This window comes from Lemur catta, chromosome 10, assembly GCF_020740605.2.
Source record: "Lemur catta isolate mLemCat1 chromosome 10, mLemCat1.pri, whole genome shotgun sequence".
NCBI classification, from domain to species: Eukaryota; Metazoa; Chordata; class Mammalia; order Primates; family Lemuridae; genus Lemur; species Lemur catta.
In genome coordinates this window covers 3,922,152-3,938,967 of record NC_059137.1, presented here as the reverse complement: position 1 = coordinate 3,938,967, position 16,816 = coordinate 3,922,152, and the positions used below count along the sequence as shown (strand labels likewise).

The 16,816-nt window shown below is 46.9% G+C and overlaps 1 protein-coding gene across 5 annotated transcripts in view; it reads right to left on the bottom strand.

Moving 5' to 3' along the window:
* AK8 (adenylate kinase 8) overlaps positions 1–16,816 on the bottom strand; it is a 113,286-nt gene that overhangs the window by 53,802 nt on the left and 42,668 nt on the right. For all 5 annotated transcript variants that reach the window (XM_045563676.1, XM_045563677.1, XM_045563679.1 and 2 more), the window contains 2 exons: positions 15,681–15,812; positions 7,882–7,971 (listed from right to left, as the gene is read on the bottom strand). In XM_045563676.1, coding sequence (XP_045419632.1) covers positions 7,882–7,971; positions 15,681–15,812 — 222 coding nt within the window. The remainder of the gene's footprint in view (positions 1–7,881; positions 7,972–15,680; positions 15,813–16,816) is intronic.

The window sequence follows — 16,816 nt, the reverse complement described above, 5'->3', positions numbered from 1 at the left end:
AATTAATGTGTTTATTACTTACTGCTTGGACTGTGTGTGTGTGTGTGTGTGTGTGTGTGTGTGTGTGCAGAAAAATGAAAGAAAAATGTAGAATTTTTTCAATAATAAAAAGAGAGTTGCACTGCGGGGCCCCTAAAGCTTGTGAAAAATTAAACTCGACGGATTCAAACTGTCCTATTTCCACTTCAAAAGAGAAGAGGCACTGAGCTCTTCCCAACTTATCTTCAAACGCCCAGCACCCTAGAAAGTTTCTTTAAAAAAATAAAGGCTCCTGTTCCCCCAAGCACTGTACCGGTTACTGTACCCACTGTCTCTCCCTCTTCTAATTATACCCCTGTGAGTCTATTAATCAACTTGTAAATTATTTAGAGAGCCATGCGCTGTCTTCAGCTAGTACAAACACACCACATGCAAAGACTTGCTGGAAACGGGCAGAGGTCCCTCAGGGTCTCCCCTCCGCGGGAAGACAGCTTGCAGCTCACTGAGGCTGCTCTGCTAAAAACAAGAAATAACATTCCGCTTACCTCCTCAGATGGGGAGATTTATTTTGTCTTTCAACTCAGCAACTCCTCGCAAGTTTTTAACAAAAGAGAAAAGCTGGTCTATTGTCGAATCTTTAGTGTGCATTTAGTGATAAGAATATTAATTCCCCCTAAAAAACGAAGCACTTCAGCTGAGCTCTGATCCAAGCCTCCTGGGATCTGGACTTGTGGAAGGCTCTCGAAAATGCTCGTAATCATCCCAATTTAGGGCTGGTTTGGCTTGTTTGTGTTAGGATGCCTGCGTTTGCTAGGGTGAGGTCTCATTACCAGAAAGGGTGCAAATTAGAGCCTCGAATCTCCCTCAAATCTCCCGCCTCTTCCCCGGTTCTATTAGGCCATGAGGGACCTTCTCCAGACAGAAATATTTAGGAAAACAGGGGTGTGCGGGAGGGGGTACAGGTAACACTCGATAATGATCTGTCTTCCACGATATCTTTTCGACACACTAGGACTTTCGCTTTTAGGGGAAAGTTACTACCAATTAAATAGCTGTCTTCTCACCTGAAAGTAAGCACTGTGTATGTCTAGTGTGCACCAAGGAATTTGGGCCTTCCAAGAACTGAACTATTAATACTTTAGCTGGGGAGATGCTGGCAGGGCAGGGTCCCAGGGGCAGGTCAGTCAGGGGCTCGTTGTACCTGGGTCAATGAGCTGGGGGCAGGGCAGGTGCTGGAGTGTGTGGTTCTCCACTCCTGGAGAGACAGGAGGTACGAAACGCTAGAGTCTAGTTCAAAAAACCCACTCTTGGGGCCATGCCCTCGCTGGTGGACGCCTGACCATACAGTTCCAACACGTCTGGCTGTTTTTAATCTTGTTCCTGGGTAGCCGTTCTCGAGAGAAAGTCCCAGCAATGTGTGAGAATGAAAATGGTTACCAGAGCCAGCGTAAGAGCCAATCCTCTGAACCAAAGAGATGGCGGTTGTATCAGGAATCAGGCCCAACAATCAGAAGCAGGTTACATCTGCCATCAGTTGCTACCGGGCCCTAACTGAAGGCTGAAATTTCCATGAGAAGAGCTAAAAATAGAACAGAGTAGACTTTTTCATGATGGGTGAGTTTGCACAACACAGTGAGGCTGAGGAGCAGGGTGGGTTTTTATAGTAAGAGAAATTTGGGTGGCAAAAACCTACCTAACGGGTACAATGACCACTATTCGGGTGATGGGCACACTTGCAGCCCTGACTCAAGTGTCATAAAAGTGATTCGTGTGACAAAAACATTTGTACCTCTTAATATTTTGAAATAAGAAATAAGAATAATAATAAAGAAAAAATGGAAAACCAGACATTCCAACAAGCACAGAATAGATAATTTCCATGGAAAGGTCTGGCTCTCTAGAATTCAGAAATTTCACAAAACCCTCTGGAAGGAATGAGGCCCTGGGGAAGGGGCATGTTGTCTGGGGACAGTGGCCACCGTGAGACACCACCGAAGTAAGCAGAGACGTGAGGTCTAGCAGCTCCTTTGCTCGGTTTCGGAGCGACAAGAGCATGGGCACGGCCACCGCACCCAGCGGCGGTGGAATCCGTCTCGGTCGGCGCCAACCACCTCATGTTAAGTGATACAGAAATAGCTGAGAACTTATTTTTCCAAAAGCCCAGAATAGTTGTTGCTTGTTTTGTTCCAGTGTAGAAGTGACAGGTGCTTCCCAGCCACTGAGGCGCCTGACTGAAGCTCGACCCGTTTGCCGTCTGCGGCGCGCACGCCCGTCGGCGATAATGGAAGTTGCCCGCATACAGAGCGCGCGGAGCCCTGGGGAATAAATTTGTTCTGCTCGCCGCAGCTCGAGTCAGAACGAGTTTAGGAGGCCAGACCTATATATTTCAAAGTCCAGGGCACAGAATAAGCACCTCCCCAGCCCTCTGACCACGGCGCCGTCACCAAGCGCCCAGGATCAAGGGACTGAAGATGCGCTAAGACAGGGGCCCTGGAGTCCCTTGCCCAGTAAATGTGGAAGGATGGGAAACAGCACAGTTATTAATTTTGCTGCTGATTCGAAAGAAGGAGGTGTTGGCAGCACCTGTGAGGACAAAAAGAGAACATAACGAAGTCTACAGAGGTCACGGCGGGGACATCGTGAGGCCTGGAGTGGGGAGATAAGAGCAAGTGGCTCCACGGGGAAAAGATGACATCTGGATCTGTTCAGCAGAGCCAGTGATGGCGGTGACGACTGCGAGGGTGGCAAAGAGGCACAACAATAACAAAGCCACATGTCTCTGGGGCGGGCAGCTCCAAGGTGAGTGGAGAGAGGGCAGCAACCCGCACTGGCAGGGCTCGCAGGAAAGAAGGATGGCCGCGAGGCCAGAGCCAGGTGCACGGGCAGGGCAGAGCGCCCAGTAGAGGCGGCCCAGCACTCAGAGGGCAGTGAGGCGCGGCCCCCCCCCCCCGCCCCGAGGAACCCACGTTGCCTGGCTTGGGGGACGGTGAGGGTGAGCTTTCTACGCCAGTGGCTAGGATGGTAGGAAGCCCCCGCAGTGACATCTGTTAGCGCAGAGATGCCAGGGGCCTCTGGGCCACGGTCCTTGTCATAATCTCTGCTCCTGGGAGCTCCCTGCACCGTGCAGCCTTGCGGATTTCCCGTGGGAAAGCTCCTTGCACGCAGCGCAGTGGCAGCTGCCTCCCAGTGTTCTCAGGAACACAGCCGGCGCCCAGAGCAGAGATATCTGAAACGCGCCTACGATGTTGAAGACAGAAAGCTGGAATGCCTCAGTGGATGGCGGAGCAAGCATCGGCTGGCTCCCTCGGCTAGAAGCTCTGAAAGTATTGGGGGATGCACCAACCTGTCCAGGAGGGGCCGTCTGGTCCCAGGGCAGTGATGGGAAGACGAATTCCACTGTCCCTCTGCCCTTTGGCTTCCTCCTCCCAGCGAGGACAGTCGCCCAGAGGACTGGCCCCTCCAGCTCCCATGCTCTGCTTGCTGGCCCTCGCCCACAACGTGAAGAGATTCCCTTCCACACCTGCCTCCACTCAGTCAGGGCTCTTCCTGGTGAGGTCTGGGGTCCCATCTCCCGGGCCCCACCATTGGGGTGTAGCCATTTATTGGGTGGCTTGTCCCCAGGCCTGGCCTTGGAGTGGTGGGTCAGGAAGCCCACCCATGACCTGGGATCCCACCATTTCTCCATTCGATGCTTCCAGCAAACTCTGGGATCTGACTCCTAAAGGGTTCAGAAGCCAGGATGTGGGGAAGGGATGTGGTTCATCACCACCCCCAAAACCCAAACAGTGGCACACTGGCAGGCTAGAGGGCCCCTGAGTCATAGATGTCACCGATGCTCAATTTGGGAAGCCAGGGGCCTCAGCCAGGCCACCAACTGCAGTTACTCAGAAACGAGCAAGGCTGTGGTTGGCTAAGCAGGCTTTCCTTACTCGGGCTGACCTTCCCTTCAAAACCAAATTCTGTCGAGAACCATTTAAATTTTCTTCCTGTTTCGGCTGGCAGTGAAGTGGGCCCCGCCAGACCCGGGTGGTTCCAGCGCGCCTCCTCTGCGAGCCGGGCGCGATGGTTTTCTCGGCAGCTTCTCCGCAGCCACTAATGAGCCCCTGTTAGTGGTTATGAATGTAAATGCATTCTTTGTTATCCCTGCGAGATCAGGATTAGTGAAATGACAGAATTTATTGCTTCTGTTAGGAAGATATGATATTGGTTGTTGTTGTGTCTTTAATTTTGTAGAAAGAGCAAAAGTCTAGAGCTACACAGTCTAAATAAACAAAAAGCTGTGGAAGAAAACCTCTAGCATGAAACACTGAAGATCGAAGCTATCGAGGTCTTACTAACTTGACAGGAAACTGGGAAATGCATAGTCCATCTCCTTTGTATTCACCAAAAAACAAAAAGCAAAAACAAAAACAGCCCTGCATCTGGACCACCCCTGAAAGGCCTCCTCGGGTTTGTGGTTAGTGGCGGGTGAATTAAGCCGACTATGTACAAGGTTAATGTGCTTTGACTCAAGCAACTTCATTTCTGTCTCTGTAAACGGAACTAGCAATAGGTTCCATTTACCCAAAAGATATGGGTTGAATTAAGTAAAGAAAATAGTGCTCATATCTGACGGTTAATTAAAGATCTGTAAATGCCCAGGTCCCTGTAAGACAAAGGAAGATAAGCCTGCCTGTCAAACGGTGAGGAGGTGAGGAAGGAAACTCAAAGGCCATGGGCTTCACGACCCCACAAAGAATCAACATCCTAATGTGACCACATGACCTCCTCGGTGACCATGACATTCCAGAAAGTCTGAGAACCGAAGGGCTGTGATGAGTCACAGTTCTTTTCCCAAACAATTGCTAAAACTACAAGGTTATAACGTGCCTTGAAATATAGACATAAAATATAGAATATAGGTATAAAGACAAATTAATGGAAAAAGCTAGACAACCCCAATATGCAAAGAGCACTTACAGATGAATTAAGACAAAAAATAGCTTACTTGGAAAATGGGCAGAGGGTAAAATAAGCTAATAGGCCAAGGTTATAAGGAGGCAGTTCACAAAAGATAAAATATGCATGACAAATTATCTTATGAAAATATGTTCAAATTTACCAACATCATTAATAATCAAAAAACCACAATTAAAAAGAAATAAGTCTTTGTCACCTCACAAATCAACAAAGACTCAAATGACTGGCTGCGGTAGGTAGACTAATGCCTCCCTCCCCACAAAAAAGATGTCCACATCCTCATCATCACCGGTACCTGTGAGTATGTCACCTGACGTGCAGCTGTGATGAAGTCAAGGACTTTAAGATGGGGGATCATCCCAGGTCATCTGGGTGGGCCCAGTGTAACCCCAAGGGTCTTTCTAAGATGGAGTCAGGAGGTCAGAGTCAGAGAGGGAGATGTGACAACAGAAGCAGAGGTCAGAGAGAGACATCTGGAGACGCTACTCTGCTGGCTTCAAAGACAGAGGAAGAGGCTGTGAGCCAAGGAATGCAGGAGCCTCTAGAAGCCAGCGAGGAAATGAATTTTTCCTTAGTGCCTCAGGAAGGAAACAGTTCTGTTAACACCTTGATTTTAGGATTTCTGCCCTCCAGAACTATAAGATAAACTTGTGTGATTCTTTTTTTTTTTTTTTTGTGAGACAGAATCTTGCTCTATCACCCAGGATAGAGTGCTGTGGCATCATCATAGCTCACCGCACCCTCAAAGTCCTGGGCTCAAGTGATCCTCCTGCCTCAGCCTCCTGAGTAGCTGGGACTACAAGCACTCGCCACCGCATCTGGCTAATTTTTTCTATCTTTTGTAGAGACAGGGTCTCGCTCTTGCTCAGGCTGCTCTTGAGCTCCTGAGCTTGAGCGATCCTCCCGCCTGGGCCTCCCAGAATGCTAGGATTATAGGCGTGAGCCACCACACCCGGCCTAAATTTGTGTTGTTCTAAACCACTAAGTTTGTTATAGAAGTGATAGAAAACAAATACACTGGCAACACCAGAGATGGCAAAGACACAGAGGAAACGAGTGCTCACACATGCCGATGGCAGGACTGTGCAGCAGTGCAGTATCACACACCACTGTCACTTACGGGCATTACCACTGACTCCGTGCGCAACTGATCGTAAGATTACCGGGGACATTTGTATGAATAAGAGTATGCATTACAGTATCATTGAAGGAGTGCAAGTTTGGAAACCACCTAAATGTTTACTTTTTGTAATTTTATATTTTGAAATAAAATTCAAACGTACAGAAAAGCTGCAAGAAGAGTCAAAGGATCCCTGCATACCCTTCCCCACGATTCACCGGCGATTAACACCGCTTCATTTGCCTGGTCATTGTCTTTCTTTCTGAACCACTAGATGCTCGTTAGTGGGGAATTAAATTACCAGCAAAATTTAATACTATATAAGTCTGCGTTAACTTGGTATCACATTCATTCCTTATTCAACAGATAATTGAATACATTATTTAGGGTGATAATCACCACCATCACCCCAGTAGGTGGGAATCTGGCATGGGAGGAGAGAAATTACGCTTGAGGATACATCAGGTGCTCTGCTACGGGGAGTTCCTAGTAACAGCAGCTGCCCTGCGGCGAGCCTCCCAGGTGCCGCACCTGTATGTTACAGTCTGGCCTCACGACAAGCCTGCACGCAGGGGTTCCTATGTCCATCCCACTGTCAAGAAGCTGGGGGCTTCAAGAAAGGCAAAGGTGGTTTCTTGGGGCCACATGGCTGGGGCAGCGGCACTGGAATCTGCCCAGACTGGGAGGCACCAAAGCTCACACTGGTTTTTACCCTCCCCAGTGCCTCCTGCTTCCATCTCACTCTATGGACCACCGCAGTGACCCAGGAATGGATTCACCCATGGACATACCCCTACACAGGGCTTTGTGTCTGATGGATCCTACTTTGCCCGTCTTGAACTTCACCCTGGGGACTAGGACATCTTAAGGAGGGGCTTGGGAGAGCTGGCCAGGATGTCTCCCCGGGGACCCTTTCAGCCTGTTCTCACATGCCTCCTCGTCCACTTGCTCTCTCTAGAAAACGGTAGGAGAAGCTGATGAGCTGCTGCAGGGAGGGTGTCCCGGCCAGCGCCCACATTGCTCACTGTAACGGCAGCTTCTTGTGGGGCTGATTTTCTTCACAATAAGCATATGTTCAACCAGCCTTGATAGCTGAGCTTGTACAGATGGCACAGAGGAGCCTCAGCACTTTATGCAAGAGAAGAAGATGTGGGTGAGTGGAAAATCCACCGCCCAGGGAGCAAATGGAGGGTCAAGAGCAGCCCAGCCAGGAACTAGCTGTGTAGCCTTAGCAGCTGGGTTCCTTCCCGTGGCTCATTCGGACTCAGGAAGCTGGACTAAAATGGTCTTGAAAGTGCCCTTGCTGGGGCCGGGTCCTGGGAATGCTTTCAGAGTGTAGACTGTCAAGAGGGTCTGGAAAGATCATCCGGTTCTGCTCCCCGACCAAGCAGGTGAGCATCCAAGTCCCCGAGGACCAGTGCCAGTCAACCCTCACACCTGCAAGGCTGCCTGCAACTTCTGGCTTCTGACTGCTCATTACGTTGGAATATTTGCCCACAGTGTTTTTGTATAACAAATAATAAAGGATGTGAGAAGCTCTGGGGCCTCTCCTGGCTCTCAGTTTTAAGGGCTATCAGTGATGACAAGCAAACATTCTTGAGAAACAGGAACATTCTAAACCACAGCGGTGACCCCACCACATCCACACACCACCTCCCTTGAGACCAGGTGTGCACACCAGGAGTGAGCAACGGAGCCTTGGCCCACGAGAGAGCCCGGTTTCCATTTCTTGGCTGTTTTCCCCAGTGTTGAGCCCCCAGATGCTCAGAGAGCCGCACACGGAGCCTGTAAGGTCATGGCAGTGAGTGGGAAGCGTGACCTACCTGCCATCTCCTTTTCGAAAAAGGGCCGGATGAGCTCGCCAAATTGCGTCTTGTCTGCCACAGCCTCTTTCAGCAGTTGCCCGCAGCAGACTGAAGGGGAGAGGAGCAGAAAGGCACCCATTACATTTTAAATAGGAGGAAGGATGAGGGGAAAAGCCCCCCGTGCTGCCTGCGGAGGGGGAAGGTCGCTGAGAGAAGTGAAAGGGTGTTTCTGTGTGTGGGTGTGTGTCCACGTGACAGTAAATAGCCAGAGGGAGCTGGGAAACCAAGAGGAGGGAGACGCAGAATGAACGGGCACGCGCCTGGCAGAGCACACACCGAAAACGGCGGCTCGGGGAAGGCACTAACGACGGATGCTGCCAGCAGAGAAGCCCCTGCGCAGCCCGGCTACACCTGGAATTGCCGAGTGGAAGCTGGTGCCCTCTGGGTCACTCTGGAGGATTAACATTTGGGCGGGAACCGCTATCCCTGAGTGACGTGCCACCAGTGTGTCCACACTGTTACGACACCCTGGGGGGCGGCGAAGTATGTTGCCTCCACAGCCCTTCCTGTTTGCAAGGTGTCTCCACGGGACGGTGGGCCCACGAAATAGGATCAGTTGACATACCAAGTGCACTGACCCGTAACTACAACACACCATGCTAGAGTTACCTGGCCAGTCGCCGCTGCCCGCCTTTGGAAGCGTGTTTGCTGCATGCAGGAGCCCTCCTCCTTCCTCTCATGCCCCCACTGTGTCTCTAGCCCTGAGCCGGGGCGGCACGGGGCTGGGCAACGAGTGCTGAACGAGTAAACACAGGCTACCGCCTCCCTGGCTCTGAACGTCCTCTCGCCAAAGCTAGAAGATTTGAGCTGTATTTCCGTGAGTTGTTAATTGCACATTCGTGGTTTTCTTACCTTTAGCGCTCAGGAGTTTTCTGCCTATACTAAAGATACTAAAAACCACCCTAAAATTAACTGGATAACATGAATGTTTAAGACAACTACCATCACCAAAACTTTATTCCTCAACAATGATATGCTTAATCACTATGCAGATGATAGGAGTGATTTAATCCAAAGTATTAGCAGCTGCACTGGCAAAAGAAACATTAAGAATCAAGGCTGATGGTAACTGAGACTCTTCTATATGCCAAGCGCTGTGCTAAGTATGCTCTGTCTTACTCAGTCTTCGCAACAACCTGTTGCTTTTTAGACAAGGAAACTGAGACTCAAAGAGGTAAGTAACCTGCTCTAGTCACAAGCCAGTAAGGGCAGAGCTGGGATCCACACCCAGGTCTGCTCTGACCATGAAGGAGTAACAGGTACCATATTTAACTTCTCTTACAGAAAGCCATGAAACTGAACAAAACATATGAAGCAAATTCTTTTGAGTCACTGGGCAACAGACAGAACAGGTGTGTCATTCCTGAGAGAGGGAAACACACGAAACAAGCCCTGGATTTCTACCGTCGGGCAGTTTCCAAGCCACGGCACAGGAGAACTGCAACCCGAATGGAGCGGCAGCTCGCTGGGTGGAGGGAACAAAGTTAGGAGCTTGGCGCTTTGAGGTAGCTCTAGTCTGTGGAACAAGGTAATGGAGAGGAGGGAGCTGTGCAGGGAAGGCGTTCCCGAAATCCCACGGGGACTCACTGGGCCTTTGTCAGTACAAACCCAGCCCATGTGCAGGGTGAGCCTCCACAGGGCCTGACAGAGAAAAGTGGCTGGGAAGCTGTGAGCCGAATGGAATTCACACAGCGCCGGAGATGGTGGCATTCGACAGCCAATGTGAGAGATCCTGCCGAACATCCGATAGCTCAGCTGAGACTCCAGGAAGGCCACACCTTACAGGGTTGGGGAACCTGTGGCCTTAAGGTGAAATGTGGCCTTCTAGATCCTGAAGTGTGGCCTTTTGACCTAATTCAAATTTTGCAGCACAAACCGTTTTATTAAAAGGGGTGCAGCAGAGAAAGATAAAGCTTTTCTTGCCTCCTTTGGTGCTTAAAAAAGAACAATCTTGAAATCAGAAGGCTGCAGGTTCCCCACCCCTCTGCAGCTAGGAATAGAGTAAGAACACTCTGGCCCCACCTTAACAAAGCCTAAAAATAAGCTTCAAAGGGATTGAGTTGATCCTCCAATAAATTAACTGCCTGTTAGAACTCAACTCATTTAAACTCAAATTTGTAAAGCAGTACCACACAATCCAGATTTTCAACACTGTGAGAAACACAATGTCTACGATATAATCAAAAACTCCTTGACGTGTAAAAGAAAAGCAAGAAGAGAAAATAGGCCATAGAATCAGATCAGGAGATGATACATATGTCAGAATTAGCATACCAGGAATTTAACATAGCTATTATAAATATATTTTAAGCCTTAAAAAAAGATAATTGAAAGGAGTAAACAGATGGAAAAATCTCAGCAAAGAATGGAAACTATAAAAAAGAAACAGATGGAAATTCTAGAATCGGAAAATACAGTATATTAAATGAAAAAAATCACTAGGTGGGCTGCAATCAGTGAATTAGAAGACAGGAAAATAGGCAACAGAAAGTATCCATGAGGGATGGGAAAGGACTGTAAGAAAAGAACAGAACCTCAGGAACCTGGAGTACAATGTCAAGCAGCTTAACATACATGTAATTGAAGTTACAGAAAGAAGAGAGAGGAGGGAGGGAGGGGGGGACAGAGAGAGAAATATTTGAGAAAATAATGATAGGAAAACTTCAAAATTTAATAAGAATATCAACCCACACATCCAAGAGTCTCTGAGGTCCAAGCAGAATAAACACAAAGTAATCCACATTTTGATACATCTTAGTCAAATTTCTGAAAGCTAAAGAGAAAATATTAAAAGCAGCCAGAGGGAGGGGCAATGCTTCATATATAGCACAACAATAGTGAAAATAATCTAAGATCTCATCAGGAGAAATGCAAGCCGGAGACAAAGGAATGGCATCTTTAAAGGGCTGAAAGAAAAAAACCTGTCAACAATAGATTTCTATATGCAGCAAAAACATCCACCAAAAGGTGAAATAGTGACATTTTCAGAAATACAAAAGCTGAGAATTTGTCATCATCAGACTTTCACTACAAGAGATATTGAAGGAAGTTCTTTAGGCTGAAAGAAAATGAAACCAGATGGAAACTTGGAAATAAACCAAGGAATGAAGTGTGTTGATATGTGGATATATAAAAAAGTCTTTTTCCCCTTATATCTTAACTTCTTTAAAAGAGATATGACTATGTAAAGTAAAAATAACTATAATATATTGTAGAGTTTATAACATATGTAGAAGTAAAATGAATGACAATGACAGCACAAAAGGCAGGAGCAAGGTAAATGGGAATATACTGCTGTTATGTTCTTATGTTTTATACCCAAAGAGGTGTAATGCTAATTCAAAAATAGGCTGTGGCAAGTAGAGGACACGTATTTAATCTGTAGAGCAACCACTAACAAAATAAAGCAAAGGGATATAGCTGAAAAGTCAATAGAGGAAATAAAATGGATTACTAAAAAATTTTGGTTAATCCAAAAGATGGCAGGAAAGGAGGAACAAAGAATGGATGACACAAATAGAAAACAAAAAAACAAAATAGTAAAACTACAACTGACCATATAAAAAATACTTTAAATAGCAATGGACTAAACACTTCAATTAAAAGACAGAGATTTTCAGACTAGATTTTTTAAAAATAGCAAGACCCACCTATATGCTGTCTACAAGACACATATTTAGAATATAAGACGTAGATAGTCTAAAAGAAAAGGGATAGAAGATATACCATGTAGACATTAATCATAACAAAGTTAGAGTAGCTACATTAACATCAGACAAAGTAGACTTCAAGAAAATGAGTATTACTAGAGAGGCAGAGGAACATTTCCTAACAATAAAAGAGTCATTTCACCAAGAAGACAACAATTCTTACAGTGGGCCCTCCATGTCCGTGTATACAGTGGGCCCTACATATCCATGTATACAGTGGGCCCTACATATCCGTGTATACAGTGGGCCCTACATATCCATGTATACAGTGGGCCCTACATATCCGTGTATACAGTGGGCCCTCCATATTTGTGTTTCTACATTTGTGGATTCAACAAACTGCAGATTGAAAATATTCGGGAAAGAAAATTTGCATCTGGTGTACTCAACATGTACAGACATTTTTTGGTCATTATTCCCTAAACAATACAGTATAACAACTATGTACACAGCATTTACGTTGTATTAGGTATTATGAGTGATCTAGAGATGATTTAAAGCATGCAGGAGGATGTGCGTAGGTAATGTGCAAATACTACACCATTCTACATCAGGGACTTGAGCATTCTTAGATTTTGGTGTCAAATACAGCAAGAGAGGCCCTTGCTGGACCTGGGGGAACCAATCCCCCACAGTTACTGAGGGACAACTATATGCATTTAACTAACAAATTACAGGAAGCAAAAACTCACAGAGAAATAGACAAATCCACAATTAAGAGATGGAAATTTTAATGCACCTCTCTCAGTAACCGAAATAATAAATACAAAATCATTAAGGACATATTTTAACAACACTATCAAACATCTCATCCTAGCTCACATTTACAGAACACCACATTCAACAAGGCCAGAACACATACTCTTTTCAAGTGGACATAGGAATTCATCAACATAGACCATATAGCCTGGGCTATAAAAAAGTACTAGTAAATTTTAAAGGATCAAAATCACATAGGGTATGTTCTTTGACGACATTAGAATTAAATTAGAAAGCAATAGCAAAAAACAATCTGAAAAATCTCCAAATATTTGGAACTAAGCAATACACTTCCAAATAAGACATGGGTCAAAAAAGAAACCACAAGGGAAATTAGAAACTGAATGATAATGAAACACAACATAGTAAAATGGGATGCAGCTAAAGTAGTGTTTAGAACAAAGTGTGTAACTTTAAGTGCTTATATGAGGAAAGAATGGTTAAAACCCCTGCCTACAGCCACCGCCCTCGACAATGTCTTATGAAGAAAACGCTGGCGCAGTCTCCTCTCTCCTAAAGAAGCAAAGTCTGGAAAGGAAAAACAATTAATTGTATTTGTGGTCAAGATGTTCAAATAAAGGCAAAAGTCTTTTTGCTGTTGGATTTGATGAGGCGTTTTGAGAAGAAACGATGGGCGAAGGTGAGGTGGCAATGCTTGGGTGGCCACAGTCAGGCCCGCGACTGCGTGGGGATCAGCCCCGCCTCAGTGTCCTCACGCCCCTTGCCCCGCCCGCAGCCTCACCTGCATCCTACAGCTCCCCTTATTTTTTCTGCATTTGACCCTACCTGTGTCCTTGTACCCAGTAAAGTGCATAGAATACAGCAGGCACTCAAGGAGTAATATTAATACTATTAAACAATTAATTAAATAACATTTAATTATTCGATTTAAAAATTATCAATAAAATAATTCATTGGGCTAACATAATTTAATTATTTAATTTAATAATATTAAATGATTAAATAATAATGTCTCATGGTTATTTCTGATTAGAAAATTCATGTTCATTGAAAAATCGGAATTGTGTAATGCACCACTCTACAGAGAGGTAAGCAGTTTGGTGTATGGACGTTTCTTCAGATTTTTTCTGAGCAGAGACATACTTTTTTAAACAAAAATGAGATCATCTCCTGGATACTGCTGAGTGATGTGCTCTCCGCCCTCTCATTTAGCAATGATCATGGATGTCAGGTTGCTGGGTGGGTTTCCTTTTACTCGCTGTCTGTTACCACAGCTCTATTAACAGAGCTTGAGGTGGCCCCCATTTTTCATTGTATATCTGCCATGTCTCTCATTGAGCATCCGAGTGGGTGTTTCAGTGGGATAAAATCCCAGGAGCGAAATCCCGGGTCAGAGGACTTGCACAGTTAGTGTTTTAATCAACAGTGGCTTTTGCCTTTCAGAAAGCTGTGGCCATTTATAGTCCCACCTGCTGTAAATGGGAGTCTTTGGATAAGCTTTGTGGGAGTGAATATTGGGTTCGTTTGTGTTAGTTTGGAGATGTTGTCCCATGATGTGCAGACTAGAACCAGGCCAGGGGATGACCCCAGAGGAGCAGGTGGCATCTGGAGCGCTGGATGCAGACAGGCCTTTGCAGAGAGACCTCAAGGCACGGTGCTGCTCTTCCTGCCTTGGGTCCTTTACAGGGCTTTACTGAAATTTCACGAAGTCTTGTATTCTTCAAGAAATTTCGAGAAATGAGCTTTGAGAAATGAACTTTCTGTGTTAGTTTCCAAATGCTGAACTATCTAAAAGAGTCCCATAATGGCTCTTACATCGTGAACTTTTCTGTTTTCATTTTTAGGAAATTCTAGGCAGGTAATTTCATCTCCTCATGGTTGGTACACTGAGCGAAATTTAAATGAAAAAATATTTTTCTCGAGTGAGAGTGTCTGTGAACACAACACAGCACGAGGCAATTACCTCAGTAATGCGGGGTGCTGCACCGAGGTGCCGCTATTGTGTCTGCGGAGCCCCCTCTGTCGAGAGTGCTCCCGCTGCTGTAACTCTCTGTCCCCTTTCGTGAACATGAGGGCAGACACTCACATGAGCACGTGTTGCGACAGCTAGACTGCTGTTCATTCTTGACAAAGAAGCCATCCCTAACCGCTGCTGGAAATCCAGCCTTACAATACCCTTTACAGGTAAAATCAAAAGGAGAAGAAATTTTTGAAATAATTGGTTTGTTTAAAAAAAAAAAACAAAACACTGATGCAAAGAAAAGCATTTGTTTTCCTAAATTGTCTAGATTAATTTTCCATATTAATCAAATTTGTGGTTCAGTCTTCTACCTTCATTTTATGGGTATGATTTTTGACATTGATTCCGGGCTAGTCTCAGTGGCTTTAAAATTTTATGTTGGAGGAGACCTAATTGAAAAGCATTTTTATTCAAAACTTGATCCTGCTGGGGTAGTGCATGTGTGTACAGTGTATATATATATATATATATATATATATATATAGTATGTATATATATATTTGTATGTGTGTATATGTTTCTGTTCTCTCTGTATATTTGCATGGTGTGTCTGTGTGATTCCGGGGGTAGTATGTTTATGTATATTTGGGGTGCAGCTCTCATGTTTTGTTAGCAAATAACATAGAGGATTTGGGGGCCTGTGGAGCATGGGGAGGGGGGAGGCAAGGCTTGTAACTCCCTCCAGCCCTGAGCCGTGTATCTGCTACAGTGTCTTCCTCCTTTCCAGGCCTTTATCCTGCTGAACGCAGGCTGGCATCCAAGATCACCTGGGACCACCCCGGGAAAGACCTGGAGAGCTGATTTCAATATTTTCTCTCCTCCTGGTAAAATATTTATTGAAACTGTGCAGAGCGAGAAGTCTTCCTCTGGTTCAGAAATTGTTTGCCTGTAAACACACTGACCTGGGTTGGGGGAGCCAAGTGAGACCGGAGAAAATAAATAAACCGTAGGTTCCTATTATGCAAGAGCCGGGGCTTCAAGGGAGACAGCAGGGTCTGGACGGCAGCACCCTGGTGCACAGCACGGAAACCACTGCTCCAAAGGAGATAAAAAATGATGACTGGAAAACGTGCTGGCTCTTCGGGCTGCCGACATGTTTTTATTGGTTAATATTTTCACGGCAATATTCTTTGGGGGAAAAACATCTATCCCTGCAAAGATGGACTGACTGAAAAGTGCTAGGAGCAGAGAGCGGGAGAGAGAAGTGACGCTGACCCTTCCTACACCCCCTCCCCAATAAAACGCGGAAGCCGGGCAGGGCAGAGGCAGGGAAAGGTTCTGGAAGCGGGCAGCTCCTGGGCACTCACCGTTGACAAGGCCGTATTTCTGGGCCAGGAGGGCTGCCTGCAGACTTTTCCCACTGCCCGTGGGCCCACACAGCAGCACCTTTGGGGTGAACGGGGCATTGGATCGATGGTGAGTTTGGACGTAGGTCAGAGCTGGAAAGACAGGATACGAGGATAATAAAGCCAGGTCCTAGAGAAAGGGAAGCAAGCTTACAGCACCTCTGCTTTGGCTCTTTTAACAGCAGTAATTATTTCTCTCTTTTACAGCACCATGGAAACCCTCTGTGCATCTGCCCAGCAGCCAAAGGCAAGGCGGCGGGGGAAGAAATGACGTGGCAGGCTGGGCACCAAGGCGGGGAGGGGCAGTGAGACCCACAGAAACCCTCCTCTGAGCACTGCCCCGGAATTCCTCTAAGACGCGGTGCAGGCATCTGTCTGCGCACCCTCCAGGTCGAACTGGGGCGGGTGTGCTGCCGTGGGGAGGCTGGTCCTGGGATGTGATAGCACACACGATGGGGTCGGGCTTTCCACACTGAACCCAGGCTGAGCCCTCACCTCAGGCCCTGGGACCAGGCCGGTTTCCTAGGGGAGGTGCACACTGGCTTCCAGCCGGGTGCGCCTGAGTCAGACACAGGCTTTGATAAATGCATCAGGCCACGCGGGGGCCTAGCACGCAGGGACTTCTAAAGGACTCGGGAATCGGTGGAGAATGATTTGTGAAGCCGCACTCCAGTGACATCAACTTTGTTGCAAGTCTCCAAAGAGGCAGTGATCAAATAGGCGGCAGATTAGCCGCACGGCCCTGGCCTGTGGTGTGCCCCGGCATTTGATGAACAAAGAAGGGGAGACGGGGTGAGTGTCTCCAGCAATGAGGTGGCCTGCACTGTGGGGGCGCTGGATGCCAAGAAGCCAGAGAGAAAAGCTACTGAACATCAAACCGGGTCACCTCCTGCCGAGCTCAGAGGAGGGGAGCTGTGGGAACAGGCCGATGAGGCTGGAAAAGGGCAGCGTTTCGGGCACCTGAGCTAGGGGAGCTGCCTGCAGATGAGGCACCCACCTGCACTGCCCCCGAGCCAGCCTCAAACAGGGTCTCCTTCCCAGGCCTCGCCTCCTGCCAAGGTCCAAGGTCAGCGCTGTTACACCTTCCTGCCCATCTG